Below are 24,178 nucleotides of genomic sequence, written 5' to 3'. Positions count from 1 at the left end.
ATTTTATATATATATATATATATATATATGTATTTATCATATCCTCATTTTCCCCTCCGAACTCTTGATCACTCTATCTATTGTATGGAACCCCCCCCCCCCCCCCCGCCCCGGTCCCCCGCCCCAAATCCCTCTATGTCCTTCCTCCATTCTCAACTGGCTACCCTCTGGGCTTGCCTTACAGCTGTTAATTTTGAACTTGTCTTCATTGCTGTGTGGCTTGGGCTACTGTTTTCTAAATATACATGTTTTCTTTTTTAAAATCTCACTTTGTTGGAGTACATCTTCACCTTACTTGAAGGAAGAAAAGATAAATATAAATGTATATTACAATACATCTCTCTTTTTAAAGTGAGGGAGTAATGAATGGGAAATAATTTTTTTTCTGAGGCTTTGTGTGTCTAAAAATGTCTGTATTATATCTTCATATTTGATAGTTCAGTACTAGGCTGAAAATTATTTTCTGAAGAGTGTTAAAGGCTACACGGCATTTTTTTGTGTTTCTGTATGTGTGTGTTTTGTTTTGATTTGTTTTGTGTCTTCCTAGTGTTGCTGAAGAGAAATCTTATTGAGATTCTTATTCTCTTGTGGGTGACCCATTTTAATTTTGGGCTTTTTTTTTTTTCTGGAAGTTTTTAGGCCTTCCTTTTTATCCTTAGTATCTGAAATCTCACAGTGATGGATGTGTCTAGGTCTGGGTCTTTATTCATTTGTCTCTGTCAGCACTAGTGGATCCTTTCAGTTTGCATACTCCTGTTTCTCTCGAGCTCTGGGGAATCTTCTTTGATGCTATTTCCTTGATAATATTGTTCTCTAAATTTTCTCTCTCTCTCTCTTTTTTTTTTCCTAGCAATTCTATTAGCTCTATCTTGGAATAGCTGGATTGATTCTTCATATTTGTTATGTCTTCTCTCTTATTTAATTTCTGAGAGGTATTCTTGAATTCTAATGCTGTTTTTTTTTTTTTTTTTTTTTTTTTTGACAATTGTGTCTTTAACTTTTAAGGATCTCTTGATTTCTTATTATTTTCTTTTCTAGCATCATTTATAGGATATTAGTTAAGAACATGAAATCATTCACTTTGGGGTCAGACTTGTGTTCAGGTTGCAGTCTTACTACTTACTAGATGTATGATGTTGGAAGTATATCCTCATTCCTCTATGCCTCATGAAGGCAATGATGGTAATGATGATGCTTCTAATACTGGCAAGTTAGTGTGTATAAGACATTTAGAACAGTTCCTGGTACTCAAGTTAGTGTTTAATTGTGTTTAGCATGTCGGCATGAGCTCTGGAACAAGAGTGTTCCCAGCTCTGGCATTTACTTGTGGCTTTGGGCAAGTTTTATTTTATTTTACTAACTTTTTAATTTGAATAACATTTAACTTCAAAACACTTCTAAAAAATTTCTGCAGGCACCTCATCAGATTCCCCAAATATTAATATTTTATATAATAACTACAGTACAATTATCAAAATCAGGAAATCAACACTGAGAACAACATTATCTAATCTACAGACTTTACATTTCACCAGTGGTCTACTAATATCCTTTTTCTGATCGCAGGATCCAATCCAGGATAAAATTTTGCATGTAGCTATTATGTATTCTTTAATCTGGATGGGTTAAGTTTTTCTGTGCTTTTTACCATCTTGCAATTTTTGAAGTGTGCTTTTGTAGAATGTCCCAATTTGGGTTTGTTTGTTGTTTTCTCATGATTAAATTCAGGTTATGTGGTTTTTTTGGACAGGAATACCACAGAACTGATGTTGTGTCCTTCTCAGTTCCTTATATTGGGAAGGACATGATGTGAATATTTTGCATCACGTGCTGTTAACTTTGATCACTGGCTAAGGTGGTGCCTGCCTGTGTTCACCTTTGTAAAGTTATTATTTTTCTTCTCATGTTTAATAAGTATTATATGGGGAGGTACTTTGAGACTGTGAATATTTCTCATTCTATTGTTACTCAGTGATTGTAGCATCTATTGAAGATTCTTCCCTGCAGTGATTATTACTGTGGTGTTTGCCAAAAGGTGATTTTTCTGTTTTAGTCATTCTTTCTACATTTACAGTTAGAATTGTACTTTAAAGAACTTTCCCAATTAATTAATTAATTAATTAATATCACTATGGATTATGGATTCTTATTTTATTCTAGGGATATAAACACGTACTATAATTTATTTTGATGTTTTAACTATTTCACATTTGACCAGCGTGTGTACCTTCAGGCTCGTGCTTATGTTCTTTTGACACCCACCCCCCATAATTTTTTGCATAGTTCCTTACTTTCTGACAATACGAAATATTCCAGGAATTTTTTATACCATCCTCATGCCAACCATTTCTTCAGGGAGCCAGATTTCTTTTATTGGGGAATGGTATTTGGAAACCAAAAATCGAAGTGTTAGGTGTGCCCTTTGGTACTGGAGTGTGGTTGCTTCTAGATCTTCTCATGACAGAGACAGTAATACATATGTACGTATACATACATTGTTGTTTATCTATGTGTACATATAGTGAAAACCGAGTTCAGGCTGATGCTTTCAATTCCAGCGTAACATGACAGTGTTCATTCCAGCTTTCCATCTTATCCTAATGTTTAACTCCTTTCTTTGATAGTGAGAAACCTGGACTTTCATTATCCACAACACAGACATTCACTCTTACCCACTCACAGTACACATAAAGTAGTTCAGGGATTGATAATCTATGTCCTTTGGAAAAATAAGCCTACTACTGAGAGGATAATATTTGTGTATTGTTTTTTTGTTTTTAGCATTACAGTGTGTGTTCCTCTTTCATTTTTATTCCCATTTTTTGTTGCATTATTTCCATTGTGTCATAATGTATAATATTTGAACATTAATCTTTCACCCTCATCTCCACCTTTTATTTAGTCTTTGATATAATTAGACATACGAAAATACTTACCATCAGCCCTTTTTTTTCTTTCCTTTTTTTATTTTTTTATTTTTTTTAAGCTCTTTATTGGAATATAATTGCTTTACACTCTTGTACCAGCCTATGGAGTACACCAGAGTGAATCAGCTGTATTTATACACATATCGCCATATCCCCTCCCTCCCGCGACGCCCCCCCACCCTCCCTGTCCCGGCCCTCTAAGGCATCACCCATCATCGAGTTGATCTCCCTTTGTTATACAGCAACTTCCCACTAACTCTCTATTTTACTTACCATCAGCCCTTTTGCTGAAGTTTTCCCAGTCATTTCTTGTTTGAGTGAAACTCTAATAGATTTCTCAAGAGTTAAAGTATTGAATTCCTAAGGTCTTGCATATTTAAAAATGTTTTTCTGTAGTCTTGACACTTGATACAGGAATAGTTGTCTGGACATAAAATCCTTGGTTCACACTTTTAAAAAATGGTGCTCCATTATTGCCTTATTTTGTATGTTGTGGATGCCATTCTAATACTTTTGCCTTTGTAAGTTATTTGGTCTTTTAGCTTGGAGAGCTGGAGGACTTTGAAGTCTCATACCTTTTTTAAAAATTTTTAAAATTTGTTTCTATTTTTAATTTCTTTTAAAGTTGTTTAGACCAGATTTAATAAACATCAAAGAATTATCAGTAAGGGATATATATGTTGTATACTCATATGTTTGTAGTAACATGATTTGATTTACCAAAAAACCAAAATATTGAAATAGCAAGATACTTATTGAATTGTGATTTAATATTGTAACTCTATTAGTGTGGTTTACTTAAAAAGGAACTCCAATATCCAGTGGGCAAAGATACCAGAAAACACATTCTATCCTTGCAACAAAAAATACTAAAAGGAAAATTATATAGCAATGTACATACACCTTTAGAAGAAGTTTATGGAGTTTAAAGTATTAATATTAATGCCTTTTGGTTATTAATACAGAAGGAAACAAAGAATATAAAAAGGAAAAATGAGCCTAAACTCACACTTTCCGAAGAAATTTGTAGCACACTAGGCGATTTGTTAGGTGGTGAGTATCTCTTTATTGGCAATATGCAAACAGAGAAACTAAAATTTTGTGTCTGTCCTGTGATAATAACAGTAATAGCCAGGTACTGTGCTAAGCACTTTATATACATTATCACGTTTAATCTACAATCCTATGAATTCATTTTAAGTAGGGCTGTTTTTATCTTCATTTTACAGATGAGAAAAGTGAGGTTCAGAGAATTACACAAGATATATAAACCATAATCAACACATTTGACTACATTAAAATGGAAAAAAACTTCTACATGACCAAATTATGATCAGGAAAGTAAAATAACAAGCCTCAGACTACGAGAGAATACATGCAATGTATACAGTTCACGAAGAATTAGTATTCAAAATAAAGAAGTCTCATACCTTTTAAAAGATCTACCCCAGATTTGATTGTTCTGGGTTAATTTTCCCAGATACCTGGTATGCCTTTTCAATATGTAGATTCAGATGTTCATTTACAGGGGTGAGTCAAAAGTTATCCACACTGTGGCTGTAGAATTTATTTTAATTAACTTTTAGAAAAGACAAATACATCTTTTTTTGCTGTAATCTCCTTGCTTTTCAATACACTTTGTCCATCTGTCAACAAGCTTTCATATTACCTCATTAAAAAATGTTTTAGGCTGAGCTGTGAGCCATGAATGAACCGCTGTCTTCATTTCTTCATCAGAAGTGAATCTTTGTCCTCAAAGCACTGCCCTCAGGGGACTAAACAGGTGAAAGTCCAATGGAGCAAGATCAGGACTCTAGGGAGGATGCTTTAACACCTCAAAATGAAGTAATCCACAACTGACTTAGGTTTCAAAAAATTTGTGCAAGGTGGGTACCAAAACAACTCACTGAGAGCATAAAGAGAAGTGTTTGGATACCTGTAAACAAAATTTGGACCGATGCTTTGAGGAAGGTGAAAATTTCTTAAAGAGAATCATTACTGGTGACGAGACATGGATTCATCACTACGAGCCTGAGAGTCAATGGCAGAGAATGGACTGGAAACATCCTCAATCGCCGACCAAGAAAAAGTTAAAAAGTCAAGCATCAGCTGGAAAATTGATGTTTACAGTTTTCTGAGATTCTCAAGGGCCAGTATTGGAACATTATCAGGAAAAAGGTTCAACAATCAACAGTGCTTGTTACAGTGAGATGCTTATTGAAGAGCTGAAGCCTAAACTTCAGATTAAATGCAGAGGACTGCTATCCAAGGGGATTGTGATCTTGCATGACAGACATCCTCCCTAGAGTCCTGATCTTGCTCCATTGGACTTTCACCTTGTTTGATCCCCTGAAAGGAGCCCTATGAGGACGAAGATTCACTTCTGATGAAGTGAAGATAGCAGTGCACTCATGGCTCTCAGCTCAGCCTAAAACATTTTTTAATGAGGGAATACAAAAGTTTGTTGATAGATGGACAAAGTGTATTGAAAAGTAAGAAGATTATGTCAAAAAATTGATGTATTTGTCTTTTCTAAAAGTTAATTAAAATAAATTCTACAGCCACAGTGTGGATAATTTTTGACTCACCCTTGTACTTTTGGACAATTTTGGACAATTATAGCTTCAGTTATTAGTTTTTTGAAGGGGTGGTTCATTTGCTGAGATGTACTGATTTTTTGGTAGTAACTTTGTATAGAACTGATTTGTTTTTGTCTATTCATTGTGTGGATTTTGGGTAGTTTATGAGAGTCTTAATTCAATGGCAACCTCTTCTATCACTATAGCAAAGTACAGTTCTTTAATAATTTGTGAGGTTTTTTTTTTTAATGGTGGTCAGGAGCGTGTTTGCATGTCCTCTGATTTTTGCTTTGTTCTTTTTTGTCCTGAAGGACACTAACTTTTCCAATTTTGATTCTTTTCCCCTTTACCTGCCAGTTGCCAAAGGGTGCCTCTGCCTTCCTTTTTGCCTTTTTTCTCCTTTAGAAGCCACTTTAGAGATAGCCACTTCCGATCATGTGTACATTTAAGACCCTCTCCAGCAGTCAGTGGCTGGATCGTGCTTTAGTGTGTATAAAATTAGGGGATTTACTTTATCTGGTAGTGTTTATAAAGCAATTTTAGGCTTGCTGTTAGCTCACTCTTCTCTCTGTCCTTCAGTTTTTGTCAGACTGCTCTTGTTTACTGTGAAGGCCTGTGGCAGGAGCATGAGTGATTGCTCACTGGGATTTGATGTTTTTTCTTTTTTGCCTACAGTTATTTTGGAGTCTGGCATTCTGTATCTTCTGATTGTATGGAGGGCATGGTTTTTGTACAGTTTTATTTGTTTTTCTTATTGTTCTATATTGTTTGTAGGGGATGTATGTAGAAATGCAAATCTAGGCAGCCTCTACCTCGCTATCTGAAAGCTCTTGGGCAAGTTTTTAAGTCTCTGAACTTAGTTTCCTCATCTGTAAAATGGGGATAATGATTATACCTACTTGATAGAGATTTTGTGATGATTAAATGCAATAATATTTATGAAGTGTTTAGAATACTGCCTGTCACAGAAGTGCTCAGAATTGCTAATTGCCATGATTATTGTTATGTATGGATGCAATATCTGCTTGAATACTACTGTGGATACTGTTTTGGAAATAAAATGCCTGACACTGTCTAAAGTTGATCCCTGCCTTAGTCCTGTGCACCTCACCTTCTTCTGCCTTCTTACAGACTATGCTTCTGTAGCTATGCTTTAGCTCCTGCATCATCTGTTCTTTTGTTTTTATTGACTTCCTCCTGTTGTCATGCCTAAGCCTTCTTTTAAGCCTAAGCCATCTTAGAAAAAAAAAATCTGGTATTGAGCCATTTCCCCTTCTATCTCGATACCCTATTTCTCTGCTCCCTGTCATGGTGGAACTCTTCTGTGTAGCTGCCTGTATGGGTGGTTTCCATTTTCACACCTCCCGTTCTCTCCCTAACCCACTTCGTACGACCTTTTATCCCCTACTGCTCTGCTGAAGTGGTTTCTTACCAAGGTTATTCTTGCCCTGTGTCTTTTCAAATCCAAGTATTACGTCTCTGTCCTGACCTGGGGAAACACTTCTTTTTTTTTTTTTTTTTGGTATTGATTTTTTCAGTTCCTCAGACATAACAACGTATTTAAAATAATATAATGAACATGTGTGTTTGCCATCTAGCTTTAAGAGTGAAAAGTATCAATTCAACTGAGGCGTGTCCTTTCGCCATGGTAGCTGCTCCTGTGTGCCGGGTGCAGCCATTGTACTAAGTCGGTATTGATTGCACACCTCCCTGCCTTGTACTTTTGCTGCGTACGTATCTTCCTATGTAAAATGTAGCGGTTTTCATATTTTAACCCTCATGTTGAAATGATTATTCTTACATGTCTTCTTTTCCACATGTTCTTTTCATTCAGCGTGTTGCCATGAGAATCATTTATGTTGCCAGGCATGGCCTAGGGTGTGTATGTTCGCTACAGTATGATGTTACATTGTATGAACAGACTGCAGTTTATCCATTAGCCTATAATTGGACACTTAAGTTGTTTCCAGTCTTCAGTGGTTACAAACATTCCTTCTGGGAACATAGGTACCTCCTTATATGTGTATTTCTGTTTGGTAATACTTGGAAGTAAAAGTTCCTGGGTTATAATGTATCTAATTAGACTCCTCTTTTGAAACGCTTTATTCTGGACTTCCATAATGCCAGCCCTCGTCTGGTTTTCATTTTACTTCGTAAACCAGGCACTCCAATCTCATTTTTCTGGATCCTCTTTTGCTACCACACTACATAGCATCATAGGACTTTGATTCTCTTCTCTGTCCTCCCATTTCCCATGGGAAATGCAATCCAGTCATGTAACTGCTTTGCTTAAAGTCATTCAGAGGCCCCCTACTGCCTCTAACGCCCGAGTTCTGTATCATGGACAAAAACCATAAACGATTGGCTCCCTGTGTACATTAAGTCCTGCCTCTTTCCCAGAGGATCCCAAAGGCCATCTCTCCAGCAGACCGGGCCTTTGCTCACACTATTTAGTCTGTTCACAATTTTCTTTCCCCTCACTCCTTGCCTGCCTGGTAAATGGGCTCATTTTAAAAGGTAACTCACATGTCTCCTTTTCAAGAAAGCTTTCCCTGACACATTTAGGCAGAAGTAAGCCATTCCTTCTCTGAGTTCTCCGAGCAGTCTGTTCCTTATCTCCACCATAATAGTGGTTCATTTATCCAACAGGTATTTATTGATTGCCTGCTGTATGTTAGAAACTTTTCTAGAAATTGGGGCTACAGCAGTGCTCAAGACAGACAAGGCCCTTATTTTCAAGGAGTCTGCATGCCAGATGGTAGGAAAGAGAAAAAAAATAAGCAAACAAACATTATTTCAAATAGTGATAAGTGGTACTATGATAAAAGAAAACCAGACGACGTGGTAATGTGATGGAGAGTGTGTGGGGGGAGGGGGGTTGGGCAGTGGGGGTGACCGCTCAGATTGAGTGAGATGCTGTTTGAGTTGAGACCTGAAAGATAAGAAGGAACCAGCCACATAGAGGTTGGAAAGAAGAGCATTCTAGGCAGAAGGAATAGTGGTACAAAGGCCCTCGAGTTGATGTGTTTGGCACGTTTAAGGAACAGAATGATGGGCTGTGAGGCAGGAATGTGATGAGGAGGAGGAGGAAGGTGTGCTGTGTGAAAGCACATTCTGAGACGTAGGCAGGACTGGATCAGGGTAAGATTTGTGGATTTTAGTTTAAGTGTCGTGGGAGGCCATTGGAAGGTTTTAAGTAGGAGGTGACGTGATGTGATCTGTGTCTAGAATTACCAGTTTGCCTGATATGAGGAGAATCCTAGGGGAATGAGAGTGAGAGCAGAGACCATTAGGAGTCGTCGCCTACCAGAAGTGAAAAACGTTGGCAGATTGGATTACCGTGGCATTTGAGGGTCCCTGGGAAGGAATGGAATGACTTAGGATATATTTTGGGGGTAGGCTGACAAGACTTGATGGATTGCATGTGTTGACTTTACGGAGGGATAGAATCGAGAAAAGGACCCCTCGGCTTTTCTTGAGTAACTGGGTGGAGAGTAGTGTCATTTACTGACATGTGGATGAATAGTGGTGGTGGCACGGATGAGAAAGTTCTGTGGTGGGGAGGGAACCAAAATTTATGTTTTCGTTGTTCTAAGTTGGATATGCCTCTTAAGACTGCAACGTGTGGATGGCATGGAAGCAGTTGGGTATGTGGTCCTGGAGGTCAGGGATTGTCTTCGTCTGTTGTGGTGCTATGAAATTACATAGGCTGGGTAACTTAAACAATAAACATGTATTTCTCACAGTCCTAGAGGCTGGAATTCTGAGATCAGGGAGCTAGCATGGGTGGGTTCTGGTGAAGTCCTCTTCCAGACTGCAGATAGCCGATTTCTCCGTATATCCTTACATGGTGAAAAGAGGGCTGGGGAGCTCTCTGACCTCTTCTTTTAAGGGCACTCATTAGGCTCTACCCTCATGACCTAATGACCTTTCCAAAGGGCCCACCTCCAAATACCATCCTATTGGCATTAGACTTCAAAATAGGAATTTTGGAGGGACACAAGCAATCAGTCCATAACAGGGATGGAGACAGATAATTTGGGGAGTCACCAGCTTATTAATTATATTTTAAAGCTATGAGACTGAGTAAAATAACCTGGAGTTTGCATAGAGATGGAGAGAAAAGAGGGCCGAGGGTAGTGCATTGGACGCTGCAGCATTTAGAGAATGAGAGGTAGGGAGGTAAGAGGGAGTCAGAGAAGACAAGAGAAGGAGGGAGTATGAATAGTATCGTGCTTCTTAGAGTTAGAGTACAATGAAGGCACAGACATGACCATTGGATTTGACTCCTGGAGGTCACTGTGACCATCGTAAGAGCACCTTTACGGCATTCCAGTGGCCAAAAAGTGGAACTTAGCTCATTCCTTTAACTGCTTATATATCTGTCTCCTCCTCTAGGCCATATGCTAGTCCTGTTTATTTCTAGGGCTTAGCATGTAGTAGATGGTGAATAAATATTTGTCTACAGGTTTGGATTTTGTAGTGCAGTTTAAAGAGTAATATGCAGTTTTACCCTCATTTAGAATGCTTTTGTTTATTTTTATTTTTATTTATTTTTTGGCTGCACTGGGTCTTCATTGCTGCACGCGAGCTTTCTCTCTAGTTATGGTGAGCGGGGGCTACTCTTCATTGCTGTGCACGGGGCTCTCAGTGCAGTGGCTTCTCCTGTTGCCGAGCACAGGCTCCAGGCGCATGGGCTTCAGCAGTTGCAGCACACAGGCTTCAGTAGTTGTGGCCTGCAGGCTCTAGAGCGCAGGCTCAGCAGTTGTGGTGCATGGCTTAGTGGCTCCATGGCATATGGGATCTTCCCGGACCATGGATAGAACCCGTGTCCCCTGCATTGGCAGGCGGACTCTTAACCACTGAGCCACCAGGGAAGTCCCTAGAATGCTTTTAGACCAATGACCCTTCCCACTGGTTTGTATCAGCTCAACCATAAACTTGTGAATAATAAATTAAACAAAATATGATGAGAGAGGCAAATCCATTTTAACAGAGGTTCATAGTGTATCCTGAAGCCATCATGCTGTAGTGAAAAAGGGCCTTGCTTTGAATTTGGAAGACCTGTCTCAAGCCCCACTGCTAGGCCTCCTGAAGGTGTCAGGGGCAAGTTCCCCATGCTCTCATGATTCCAGTTTCTCAGCTGTCATGTGTGGATAACATTAACAAATTCTTACAAGATTTTTGTGAGCGGCCAGTGAGCTAAGGCACATGAGAGTTCTTTGTAAGTAAAAAGATACTCTGTAAGTGCTATTTTTGTAAAACTAATTGGATTATCCATTTCATTACTGACTTACAAAGTAGATTAGATCAGAGTGTCATAAAATTCATATTTAGGTGGTGGCATATGAATGGCAAAAAGTCAGGAGAGGACACAGATCACTAGAAAATGTGGTACTTTTCCAGAAGTATATAGGAAATTAATGTCCTTTGGCTTTGTTCTCTTATCTTTCCCAGATAAATTTAATCATTCTGTTAGAATCAAAGAGTAGACTCTTCTACTTTAAGAAGTAATAATCAAATCTAGCTAGTGGTCTGTTTATCCCACTGTTGCATATCTCTGAAAGAATAAAATGTACTTTTTTTTTTGTTAGTGAATACATTAACTCAATTTGACAAATTTTCCTTGCAGTGGTTACTCATTTCATTTTACTTCTAGGGTAAAAATCATGGTAAGAAACTCCGAAATTACTATGCAGCGAACAGCTGTCCTCCTCCTGCCAGAATGAGCAATGCCGTGGAACCTGTGGCTACTCCAGCTGTTCCAGTCCCTCCGCAGGTGAGACGCGTGTCAGGGTGGGAGCTGTCCTGTGCACCGATGGTCATGGACATGATTTGTTGTCTATGTGCCCATCAAGGTACAGTTGAGCAAATACTCCTAAAAGGTCCTGCTTGGTGCTTTTAACTCCTTGAACTCAGTGGTGCTGGATTTAATGCGTGCAAGAATCCACGAATCCCAAGATTTCTCATTGGCTTTGGTTATGGTGCATGAAATGATGAAACAAAATTATTTCATGAGTCTTTCTCTATGCATTTCTCAAAATTCAAGGTTAAAATGGTCCTGAATGTCTAGGCAAAGCCCTGAATGAAAAGAAAGATTTTTAAACATTTATATCTCTGTTGTGATTAATCCCATTGACTTTATATTTGCCTTCCAGCAATATCAGTTTCTTGAGGCTGCCCTTTTCTTACCTCTATGCAGAGTGCCTGTATAAAGTCTTTCTGGACTTTGGTATCATGACATGCACTTGAGAGCCAAGTTCTTTTCACGTTTTGGGATTTAGAGCAGGTGTTTTGAGGCAGGATATTCCTGTACTTTAGTAGCCTCTGAAATATGGATTCTGCTGTCTTTGGAATAGTATTTTTCTATAGGTCATAAATAATAAAAAATAATGATCACTTTAATTGAGTACTTACTATGCCAGGTACTCTGCTAAGCACTTTTCACACATTACTTCATTCAGGGTTGGGAGTAGGGTGAGATGAGGGATGCACTTGACTTAGGCACCGAGTTTAAGAGGGAGCCAAAATACTCAGTAATCGAGATAAATAATGTGATATTTAAAAAATTCAAAATTAATGTGAAAAAGTCAATGGCGAACAAAATGTCAAAAACTTAAAGACAGGATAAATATTAGTTTTCCTTTTGCCTTGGGCGGCAGTAGGGCTTGGCATGACACTGTTGCTGATCCTGTCTTTATTTAAAATTTTAATATTTTGTTCCTCATTGATTTTTTTTGCAGTAGGTTTGACTTGTAAAAATATTCTAAGTATTTTTAATCCTGATGGCTGAGTTTTTTGGTGCTCCCTTACATTGTGTGCCCATGGCAAGTGCCTCCCTTGCCTCATTCTTGGCCTGGGTCCTGACCTCATTTAATGCTTGCAGCAACTCAGAGGTATTGACCTTCTTTCTCAAAGGGTGATCTGTGGGCCAGCAGTGTTGGTCTCACCCGGAAGTTTATTAAAAGCCCTGGTAAACTAAGTAATGGTCCATAGTGTTAAAAATTTTGTAGAGTGGTGGAGCAGTGATTTCGCTTGACCTTAGACCTCTACTCCTAAACACCATGGTATAACCTTACTTTTCTGAGTGGCAGTTTTTCAGTACTTACAGTGTAGATACAGTATCAGCTGTTCCTCTATCCTCATGAATTTGTGGGGTAAATGAGATATGTTAAAAACAGAATCAGAGGACAGGAAAATACCCAGAGATCTTCAGGCTGAGTAGGTGTCACAGTGCTAAGTCCTGAAGGCTGCTCTAGAACTGGACAGCTGCTTCCTGTTAGGGACTGTTTTCAGCTGGCTCCACCCTCTGGGGCAAACAGCCTTAATAGGCTTCTTTCATAGCATAGCCCTTTGTGATTTTGGAAAACAGTTATCCTGTCCCCAGAAAATCTTCCCTTCTAGGTGAAACAGTGCTATTTCCTTCAGCTGTTTTTTTTTTTTTTTTAAATTTATTTAATTTTTTAATTTATTGGCTGTGTTGGGTCTTCATTACTGTGTGTGGGCTTTCTCTAGTTGCAGCGAGAGGGGGCTACTCTTCGTTGTGGTGTACAGGCTTCTCATTGTGGTGGCTTCTCTCTTGTTGTGGAGCACAGGCTTTAGGCACGCAGGCTTCAGTAGTTGCGGCACGTGGGCTCATTAGTTGTGGCTCGCAGGCTCTAGAGCACAGACTCAGTAGTTGTGGCACACTGGCTTAGTTGCTCTGTGGCATGTGAGATCTTCCCGGACCAGGGATCGAACCTGTGTCCCCTGCATTGGCAGGCAGGTTCTTAACCACTGTGCTACCAGGGAAGCCCCACTTCAGCTGGTTTTGTTATGATACGCTTTCCAGATTCTTTATTGTATATTTTATTATTCTTTGGCCAAAATCTAATGTCTTGTTTTGTTAATCCAGCAATACTTATTGAGTTCATACTGTCTTCCAGGCACTGTGTTAGGTTTCCCTTAACTCATTGTTTCCCAACCTGAATACAGTTGTCTGGATCTGCTGGTTATTTCCCCCTAATTATATTATATCTGTAGCTAATTTATAGACTCTGAGGACAGGGGCTCATTTTTAAAATACATGTCTCTATATCACTTTTGCATTAGGTAGCAAGTCCTATAAACAGTAAGCATTCAGTAAACGCTTGTTGATGGATTCTGGGAGGACTTTGTTCTTTCTGGCAATGTGATTTTAGGCCTTACCTGTACTGCCCTAAATCTTCCATGTTGGGTGTTTAAACTTTTCTAAAATTTCTTCAATGGAGATAGCAATGAGGCATTCATCCGTTTGGTACACAGGTGATTGTAATGCAAAACCATGATTAAGTGTCTCCCAGTCTTTTTTTCTTTTTTCTTTTTCTTTCTGGGATGAATTATTTCCTGTCCTTATAAAGCTGAGTGCTAATGGTCATGCCATAACGTTCGGTTATTTTTCAACTCTTAGAAGGAAGGAACTTTGAGGAGAAGAAGAGAATAAAGTCCACATTTTAAAACCTCGTTTCTCATGTCTTTGCTGTCAGATGGGCTCCTTTAAGCCAGGAGGCAGAGTGATCCTGGCCACAGAGAACGATTACTGTAAGCTCTGTGATGCCTCCTTCAGCTCTCCGGCTGTGGCCCAGGCTCACTATCAAGGGAAGAATCATGCCAAGAGGCTGCGGCTGGCGGAAGCTCAGAGTAACTCATTCTCGTAGGTATTGCCGTTTTCTCTTGGGCCAGAGTGTTATGTGAGACTGTCTCTGGAGAGAAAGAGTTGAAAGGGATCCTTGTTTAGAAGTCTCACTCTTTTAAAATTTCTCTTCTCCAGAGAATCCTCAGAGGTCGGTCAACGGCGGACCCGGAAAGAAGGGAATGAATATAAGATGATGTCTAATAGGAGAAATATGTATGCAGTACAGAATCATTCAGGTATTGTAATTCTGTGGATTTCCACATACCTTTGCTACATTCTGCAAATGGTCGCCTCTATTTTTATTTCCTTTGATGGTAATAGAGAGCCCTGAGAATTTGGGGTTAGCTGTTGTTTTGTGAAACTGGTCTAGTGGTTTTTCAAGCTGGTGTTTATTTCAGGTCGTATTTATTTATTTATTTCCTATTTAGTGTATTATTTGTTTTGATTTTAAACCAAGTCTATGTTTTAAGATCTCTTACCATAGTACTTTTTTGTTGCTTCTGGTATTTGTCAGCTGAGACATTTAAATGCATTATAAAAATGGGCTGTTAGGTTTAAAGTTGCACCACATTAAATCCCCATTTATTGGGGAAAATAAAAATTATAGCAGTGGTGTTTAACCAGGATAGTGACTCAGATTATCTGGGGAGTTTTTATAAAACACACATGGCTGAACCATGGCTTAGAGATTTTCAATCAGTAAATTTAGAGTGGGACTCAGACATGTGTGTTTTGAAAATGCTTCCTCAGGGATTGCTTCCATTCAGAATTACTAGTTTATAGGAATATTTTCTGCATTTTCTGATGATCTTCAGTAGGGAGAGTAGGACTGAGTAGTCCCTCATCCTTTCCCTACCCCAGCCTCCAGTGCATACACATATGAGCAGAGGGCCCTCACATGAATAGTAAAACAAACAGCGACAACAAAAAGTTAATTGGAAAGGCAAGAGAAGATAGAAGGGACATATAGAAAACACAGTGTAATAAGATTAATGAAAGTCTAGACATATATCAGTAATTGCAATAAATATAAACTTACTAAAGTCCCAGCTAAAAGACAAAGATTATAAGATTAGATAAAAAATATTCAGCTGAAATGAAGGAAGCTGAGATAGCTATCTTAATATTAGAGTAAAAAAACTATAGGATAGAAGGTGGTTTAGACTTACATTCTCTGATCAGAGTACAATTAAATGAGATGTCAATAATAAAAATATGAAAAGCCAACAAAATTTTTATGTGTTTGGAAGTTTTGAAACATTTCTAAATAACTCATGGGCCAAAGAAGTAGTCACACTGGTGATTGAGAATTCTTAGCAGCAGATAGTAATAAAAATATATCGAAATTTGTAGCATGCAGTTAAAGTAACATTCTGAGAAAAGCCTTAAATGTTTATTATTATAGTAGAAAAGAAAAGCAGAAAATTATTGAGCTAATGGTCCAACTTAAGAAATCAGTTATGTAAAAAAAAAAGAAAATTGTCAATAATTCCACCAACATTTTTGTATACATCATTCCAATTCTTTGTGTATATTACTTCTGTAAAATGAAAATGTGATCATATTTTGGGATATTCTTATTTTACTTAATAGAATATTATAATCAAATATTGTAATTAAAGAGTTTTATATAACATTGTTTTTAGTGACTGTATAGTTTTTTACTGCATTCATTACCATGATTTTTCAAGTTATATTTTTGGATCTTTCCTTTCTCTTCACCCTCCCAAAAAAGCTTTTATAAACTCTGATGAAATAAATGTCCTTGTTCATAAATCTCTGTGCAAAAATTCTCAACATTTTCTTAGTATAATTCTTAGAAGTAGAATTTTTGGATTAAAGGATTAGCATAATTATACAACTTTTGATATAATGCTTGGAAATGAAAGTATTTTTTAAATTATATTTACTTTTTAGAGACATTGCCATTTAGAGTTTGGATTTGACTCTAGAGTAACATTTCTGGCAATAGTTGGAGGAATCATTTTAGCTTTTTAGATTGAACCTGTATAAACTCGTAATTTAAAAAAAACCCTTAACTTCACATTCTTTTAAAGCTGGGAATCTGTGAATTTTATACTTTGAATTTAGAATTACAAATTACAGTGATAATTGGTCAGACCACCATTCCCTTAGTGAGTATTTTGTAGTGAATCCATTACTTTTGTCTCTTGCTTTAGCAGGTCCTTACTTCAATCCCCGCTCTCGGCAGAGAATTCCACGTGATCTGGCCATGTGCGTTACTCCAAGTGGCCAGTTTTACTGCTCCATGTGTAATGTTGGGGCCGGCGAAGAAATGGAATTTCGACAGCATTTAGAAAGCAAGCAACATAAAAGCAAGGTGTCTGAACAGCGGTACAGGAATGAGATGGAGAATCTGGGATACGTATAGTGGTGTCGTATTCAGATAGAGCAGCTTGTCCTGCCTGTTGTTTGCCTTCTGTCAACATGCCCTGCTTTGTGGTTCTTTTGATATGAGTACATTCCTCTGCTTAATGTTAATACACGTAACCTGCAGTGGTACCACGAGGTGTCAGAACTGGGGAAGGAAGAGAACATGCTTAAGTCATGATGCTTTTTCAGGTCAGTTGTGTCGAGCTACTTAAAGCCTGTAACCTGCCTACCCCATGAGAAATACCTTTTTATCTCGACCAAGTTCTGGTCAACTAGTAGCCTGACCACTTAGAGCTTTAACTATTTAAAAACTTCATCTTCTTTTGCAATTTTAGTGTTATGTACTGTTAAATAAATAATTTTATTGAGTTCTTGCTTCAGATCATAGTAGAAACAGGTAAGCAAAGATTTTAGTTTCCCAGGGCGTCTTTGGAATCACCACCTCAACTCAGTGCATTGCCAGTAGGATATACTATGTAAACTGCATTAGAGTCTTTCCCAGAACAGTTTTTCTGTTTATCATGTCCTCCAATTATTGACATGCAGGTTTTCTTGGATTCAGACAGTTCTAATGTGCTTGTGTACTTGCAAAGAGCAAAACTTCATTTCCAGTTGTGAATTTCACAAATTTAAATTACATTCACCATCTTCCCTCCTCTTTTTCTCCCCCCAGTTGAATCAGCTTATCCAATAAGCTCATTTTCATGCCCCAGCTATGTTGTGGGTTTCCCAAGCCCCACATTTGAATATCCAATGAGTTTAGGATAGATATGATTTAAAATATATATATATATGTTTTTTTCAGTTGGTTTTAGGAAATGAAATGTGCTTGATTTTTCAATTTTGAGATACTTCATGATTATAACATGTACTTATATGATAGTCTCAACCATAAGTTCAGATTCCTTCATGTTTGTTTTGGTAGACTTTTTAGATAAACAGGTCCTTACATTTTACTTACATTCTTCTTGTCTTGCTAGTTTGTTGACTGTCCTGAAAATAGCACTATTTTACTATTTCTGAGATAGAGAAGAATTTTTTTTAAAAGTTAATCAAATTTTAGTACCAACATTTCCAGCAGAGAAATACCTGAACTTTGGCATTATTCTTTATAATGTAGCTTCTTTGACGATAATAAAAATATATTATAGATTACTTTCATATCTGATAATTACAACAGTATTATTATTTTTGTTTTTTGTTTTTAAAATAAGAAGCTCTAGTGTTATATCTAGATAAACCAGTGGAGGACTCTATGAACTTCCATTAACCATATTTGGCCTGTTTACTGTATTTACATGGATAAGACTGGTGCTCATCCATATTTCTTTTGAAAGACCCTGTTCACCAGGAAGTTTATATCGAGCAGTATCTTTGCACTATGGTAAATTTACTTTTGATTGCTTATATTACTAATTAAAAATAAAACTCCTATTTTTTCCTTAAAAATTCTATAGGTAAGGAGATGAGGAGAAGGAAAATTATAATCATCATTCCTTTCCTTTAGTACTTCTGAACCATTTTTGAATAATCTAGACCCATATTTAAAATGGTTTTGTGATTAACCTCTGGTACACCATCAAGTTTCCCTTCTGTTGAAGTAGTGGTGTTTTGAAAAGTAGAAATGCTCAGTAATTTTATTTTCTCCCAGAAACAGAAGAATGAAATAATATTCTGTTGAGTTTCTATCTAGACCCATGACTCTTAGTATGATAACCCTTTTTGCAATAATCTATAAAGTAGAATTGATTATTTTAGGGCAATTTAGAGCTTATCTTGTTGGTCAGTAGGTTACTCATTTTGCTGCTAAGTATAATTTTTTGGTAGGTTTTCATATGACAGTGCTGGCCACATGATTCTATGATTATTTAAAAGTCTCATTTTTTCCCCTCTCTCTCTGTACATGTAACTATATATATGTATACACATGTATATGTGTGTGTATATATATATTTATATACATAAACACACATATGTATAAAACTATGTATATATAGTTTTATGTGATACCTTAGAGAAGATTTCATTGAATCCTTAGATAACAGTAAAAGATTGTGGATAAGAATTTACATTTTATAAAAGTGGCATTCATCCATTTTCAGTTTTTCCTTTGCAAATAAAATTAAAGGAAGGATTCCCTCTACTCTTCCTCACTTAACAGTGTCATTATATGTATATAATAGCAGTGGACTTAAGGCCGTGATGTTTTTCCTGGCCTTGCATATTCAGGTTTCTAGTCTCTCAGTGCCCTTAATGAATGTTATAAATGCATAAACGTATTTTCTTTTAAAGAAAAAAGTTAGATTTATGGTGTTATTTCTTACTTGTTATATTTCTTTGCACTAAAAAAGAGTGATGTGTTTGTTTTATATGACACTTTAGATACCATATTGCCTACAATAGCTGGGTTTGCTCTTTAATTTCCAAACTCTAGGAAGTTGATAAATAACTTCTATGATCTCTATGACAGTGGGTTATGTTTTGGGCTTGTTACCTTGCAATATTCTCCTGTGTTCCATAGGTGAAACAAAGGGTGACAGAGGTGTCAGAAAGGAAATGCCTAAATAAATACATCTCTGCATGGTAGAATTTCTCATATTCATGCATTCCTTACAGACAGTGTTTTTTTTCCCTGTCAAAGAAGGCTGTTGTTACTACTGCAGTCAGTGATATGTGATCTCAGTTGGTTTCATTTAGTGAAATCGAGTCCTGCTCTGTAATGTGCTTTAAAATTTGCACCCTGTGCTCCCCAGGAATCATGTTAGTATCTTTTTATATTCTGTACACAAGGATGGACAGAGGCCTAAATGATGGTAAACCTTTAGTCAAATAAGTAGATTGCAGTAATCGTCTGCAAGAAGAACTCAGAGCATCAAAGTCTCTTTTTCTCTGTGAATATCTTTGTGTAAGTTGTCATTGGAAAACCAATTTTCGAAGATAAAAATTAGAAACTCTTCTAAGATATTGAGGGCAAGAAGTTGTAAAGGAAAAATTTTGGTGTTCCAGTTAAAAGATTGGATTGCTTATGCCTTCGAAGCGTTTTATCCAAAATGTTCAGCTACAGAACTGAGCATGCCATGTAATCCTTTTGACCCCGCATTGAACGGAAAATACTTTGTTGGTCTTGTCTTTGCATATGATGTACAACTTGTAAATATGTGCACGTTTATGACGTTTGTCTGCTTGTCTCTTATTGCACTGAACTCTGCAAGGTGAATAATTGTTTTATACCATTCATTTAGAAAAAGTTCTTCCTCCAGCTCTTCCTCCCTATTGCCCCTTTTCATTAGTTGGTAAACTTAGAAAACCATTTAGAGTTGCTGAAACCCTGAGATGGAGTGAAGAATCATGGCTGTCAGAGATCATCCCTATGTCCCTCTGACTTAAAACAGCTGAAAGGAAAGCATGAGATCTTCCACCTTATTTTGCAGAGCTGTTCTGCAATACTGGTGTGTTTGCTTGTAGCTATCCCTCTATACTTGGGACCAGGATAAAAGGATATATGTATGTATCTATATGTGGTTACACCTTCCTCTGTAGAGGGACTGGAAGGATTAGTGGTGGGATTAATGACTCCTTCACTTCTGGACTGGCTGGGCCTGTGAGCAGCGGCAGCTTGAGGGCTCTCCGGTGACCCGTGTGAAACAAGTCTCGCTTGTCTCAGGGGACACATGTAAGCGTTCTGCATAATGTCCTCTACAGAGAGGCCTAGGAGTGGTGGATTTGGAACCTAATCTGTTTTGCTTCCTCAGTGTCAGAACATAGGCTGGAAGTACCTTCTAAAAAACTTGGTGGGGTGTATACTAAAGACAACAGAGCTGCTTTAGAAATAGAGAAATGTTTTGTCAGTATAGGCAAAAATTTAATGCAGGATTTTGAACAGATATTTTATAAAAATATTCCACTTTACCAACCTTTCTTTCTTTCTTTCTTTCTTTCTTTTTTTTTCGAACCAGCCACATCACCGTGTTCAGGAGTTTCATGCATAAGAAAGAATGTTTTATTGTTGCTTTAGTTATCTTGGTGGTGGACCCCTGCCTTTGTGAGCTGTTACTATTAATCTAACTGAATGGACAAATAGCTGTGTAAATAGCTTCTCATGTGATATTTCTACTGATAGCTGTTTGACTTTGTCTTCTTGTTATGAATGGGAGGATCATTTATCAACTCCCTTTCTGGGTAGCTACCAAAAAAAATACTGGTTTATGGTCCCATGTGACCCTGTCTTTGTTAAGCCCAGAATATGAGTGCCTTTAGCAAATTTTAGCATTTCACAGAGAGAAGAGATGATAGAATTACTTCCATTAATCACAATTCATAAAACAGGAGCTTGGAATAACAAAGCTTTGTGTGAATTCTATGTTCAACATCTTTTTTTTTTTTCTTCTTCATGCAGTCTCAATTTGATATTGAGTAAAGCTGTATCATTATTGACCAGGAACCATACATCCTGAAAGTGAATCCAGTTGTCTGAGGCTGGCAACGTCATTTTTTTTTTTTTTTTCACCTTGATCTGTGATGCATTTATATTCATTGAATAGTAGTGTGGTAGATTGGGACAGCTTGATATTGAAGTTTGGAAAAACTTTATTCCAGTGGCTTTTTCAAACTTATACTGTAGAGAGGATAGAATTATGTATTTGCAAATGAAGTGTGTGAAGAGACTATCTTACACAATACTGACTAATTGTGCTAGTTCATCTCTACATTAAAAACAGGAGTCTTCACAAATCAGGTTCAGAGTGTCTTAAAGCAAAATTTTCCCTACTTCAGTTAATTTAACATTCTAAATTGCCTGAGTCCTTCAAGTCTTTCAAACACACTGCTAAATTAATTTTACTGTAGAAATATTAACATTTTTTTTGACATTTTATTATGAAAAATTTTAAACATAGAATTGAAGAATTTTACAATACACTACCACTAGATTCTACCATCAACATTTCCCAGTACTTGTATTACTGCATATCTGTCTATCCCTCTATTTACCCATCAAACAATGGAGTTTTAAAAAAGTGGAGATTTTAATGTAAATTTCAGACCTTTCCTTAAACACTTCAGCATTAAACACTGACAGCATAGGTGTCATTAACTATAGTTTAATATTTGTTTGTTATTAACATCTTTTAAAAAGCAGTGTATGAAGTTGATAACCTGAGCCAATTAACGTACGTCTTTTTCTCCTGTGGACTTTAGCCTTCCCGTTTCGGTTTTTGTATGTACTTAGAGTTGAGGGACGGTGACTCCTTTTCAAACTGAAGTTTTCTGATGTTGGTCGTTTTTAATGCTAATTATACATTTTGAAGCTTCATGGTAAGAATTTTTTCTTTCCGCCTTCTCTTATGATGTATTTCTGCTGAAACTATGCAGCTTCTTTAGAAAACTGTAAATTACTGATTGGGGTTTATTAAATCAGCTTATACCTCATTTCAACCTACTGCTGCTTTTCTCCGTGACATCACTTCTCCTTTTACTACTTTCGCATGTTCTACCAGAAAGTAGAGAGGAGTAAAGAGTCAGCACCATAGACGATTAGCTGTCTTAAACGACTCTAGAAGAACAGATTGAGTGGTTTAGAAAGTTGAAACCATTAATTTATCTAAAGCCTTTGAATTCCCTGAGAAGTGTAATTGCGCATGCTTTCTCTCAGCCATAATCAGCAGGATTAAAAATGATTGTACTGTACAATGAGTTGCTGAAATTGTGAGCCTTAGTAACCACCTTTAGCTTTACTCTAGTACTGTTTAGGAAAAAAATTTGACATATGCCTCTATTTTTAATGCCAATTCTTTTGTGGAAAAAATTTGAAGAATTTGAGTGACTTATTGCAGGTCATGAAGATTCAGTGGGTAAGTCAGAACTGAAACTTCAATATTCCTGATTCATATTCTTGTGCTTTCTTGATAAAATTCATGGCTTTCAAAATAACTGAACACTTCCTTTGGGGCCCTTAAAATGAAACTATGTATTTTTACTAATTAGACTTTCATTTTTAGACATTTCACAATTCTTTGAACTTAAAGATTTTTCCATGGTCATAGTTCCTCGTTAAGTCAACGCAACTGCTAAAAATCTCACTTTGCTGTTGAATATTAACAATACAGATTTTACCAGATTTCTTTTTGCATTTAAATAGCCCTCTTGATTCACTCATAACTCTTTCTAAGTGCTTAAGTGACCCCCTCACTAGTGAAAATAGATGTTCTGTATCACTGATTATATGTGTATTCTCTACATGATATATTTTTTTAAGGAAAAGTAACCCCCTGTGTCTGGATGAACGATATTATCCTATGGCAAAGCACATATAAAGCAGTTTATATCTACTCTGAAAATCTGGCATTTATGGGAACAAAACTCTTTTAGAGTGGCTGGTCATGGTTTTGCCTTCTTTTGGTACTTGAGCACCTTTCTGTGGTTTTGTAAATTAGCGTGTCATTTTGTAAGAATTTCATGTTATTGTGTATTAATTGGTGTGCACCTTGTGGTATCCTTGGCTGACCGTAATAATTTAGTTTGGGTATGGTGTGTTTGCTTTGAAATGCCTTACTAGACTATGTCAGACTCTGCTTTAAAGCATTCCATGTGTCTGCTAGGACAATAAGTTGCCTCTCTTGGATGTATGCTCTAGATCAGAAGCAAAACTGATTTTGCTTTCACTGTTAAGGTTGAATTTTAGCACAGTCATTGTTTTAAATTAGAGAATAAAATCGTGGAAAACCAAGGGAGGTTTTAGAACCCCTCATTTAATGGCATGGCAAACTTTTAAAACTGCTTTTACTATTTCACTAGGACAATGCCTCTGGTAAAGGATATAGCTAAAAAAATGCCAGCCAAAGCTGTATGAAATTGGGATTGTTTCCTACAATTTTCCCTAAATGTCATATAGGGATTTAACATCTGTGTATGCTGTTGGGGCTATGTGCCAGTCACCACTTTGGAAATCTGCGTTCTGAGGCTATGTAAATGACAAAAGTATCATGGGATTAAAACCAATCAACTGTGGATTGTGAAATTGAAATGGCTCTTTTGGTTTTATGTTCTTCAGCATATTGAATGGAGAAATCTGAAAGTTATTTAAAATTTCCACTGCTTATATTGATGGTTCATTTTGGCTGTGTATCCTCACTTATGTACTGATTTCTGATAAAGGCTTGATGTTATTATAACAGTCATTTTGTGTTCAATTTAATAAATGAGTTTCTGTGTCTTGTCTACAAACCACTTGGTTCTGAGCTGGAGATCAAGGGAAGAAGGTACATTGTTGGCACCAAGGTGCTGAGATGTTATCTTTGATGCGATGGTTGATGGCTGTGGATTCACCATTCATCAGTGTGCACGTCATCTGCCACCTGCTTCTTGAACGCACGTAGAGTATGGTCAGCTACTTGGGCTTGTGGTGGAGTTGACTTAGCTGCCCACATTACCCCTCTCCCCCATGGCTGGAGTTTGCCTGGGACTGGAGCGAGTTCTTGATTTTATTGATATATTTTAAAGTGTATCTTCCCTTCGAATTCTGAGAAAAGTTGCTTAGCGGGACTGTAACTGCTGCTTCTGGAAATAAACACATATTAAAAGGCATATATGCCCACTAATCTTTTGGGTGTTTCACATATAAAATGCTC

General features: G+C 37.2%; 1 protein-coding gene across 5 annotated transcripts in view; it reads left to right on the top strand.

Annotated features, from left to right (window-relative positions):
• The window catches only part of ZMAT3 (zinc finger matrin-type 3), a 33,661-nt gene extending 9,939 nt beyond the window's left edge, over positions 1–23,722 (top strand). For 4 of the 5 annotated variants that reach the window (XM_057739573.1, XM_057739575.1, XM_057739576.1 and 1 more), the window contains exons 3-6: positions 11,166–11,285; positions 14,011–14,177; positions 14,295–14,395; positions 16,340–23,722. In XM_057739573.1, coding sequence (XP_057595556.1) covers positions 11,166–11,285; positions 14,011–14,177; positions 14,295–14,395; positions 16,340–16,551 — 600 coding nt within the window. In that variant the 3' untranslated portion in view covers positions 16,552–23,722. The remainder of the gene's footprint in view (positions 1–11,165; positions 11,286–14,010; positions 14,178–14,294; positions 14,396–16,339) is intronic. The other variant, XM_057739577.1, reaches the window with a different exon arrangement.
• The last annotated feature ends 456 nt before the right edge of the window (positions 23,723–24,178 follow it).

Source organism: Hippopotamus amphibius, chromosome 6 (assembly GCF_030028045.1).
Source record: "Hippopotamus amphibius kiboko isolate mHipAmp2 chromosome 6, mHipAmp2.hap2, whole genome shotgun sequence".
In the NCBI taxonomy this organism is placed as follows: domain Eukaryota; kingdom Metazoa; phylum Chordata; class Mammalia; order Artiodactyla; family Hippopotamidae; genus Hippopotamus; species Hippopotamus amphibius.
The sequence above is the reverse complement of the archived record's forward strand: the minus strand, read 5'-3'. Positions and strand labels throughout refer to the sequence as shown.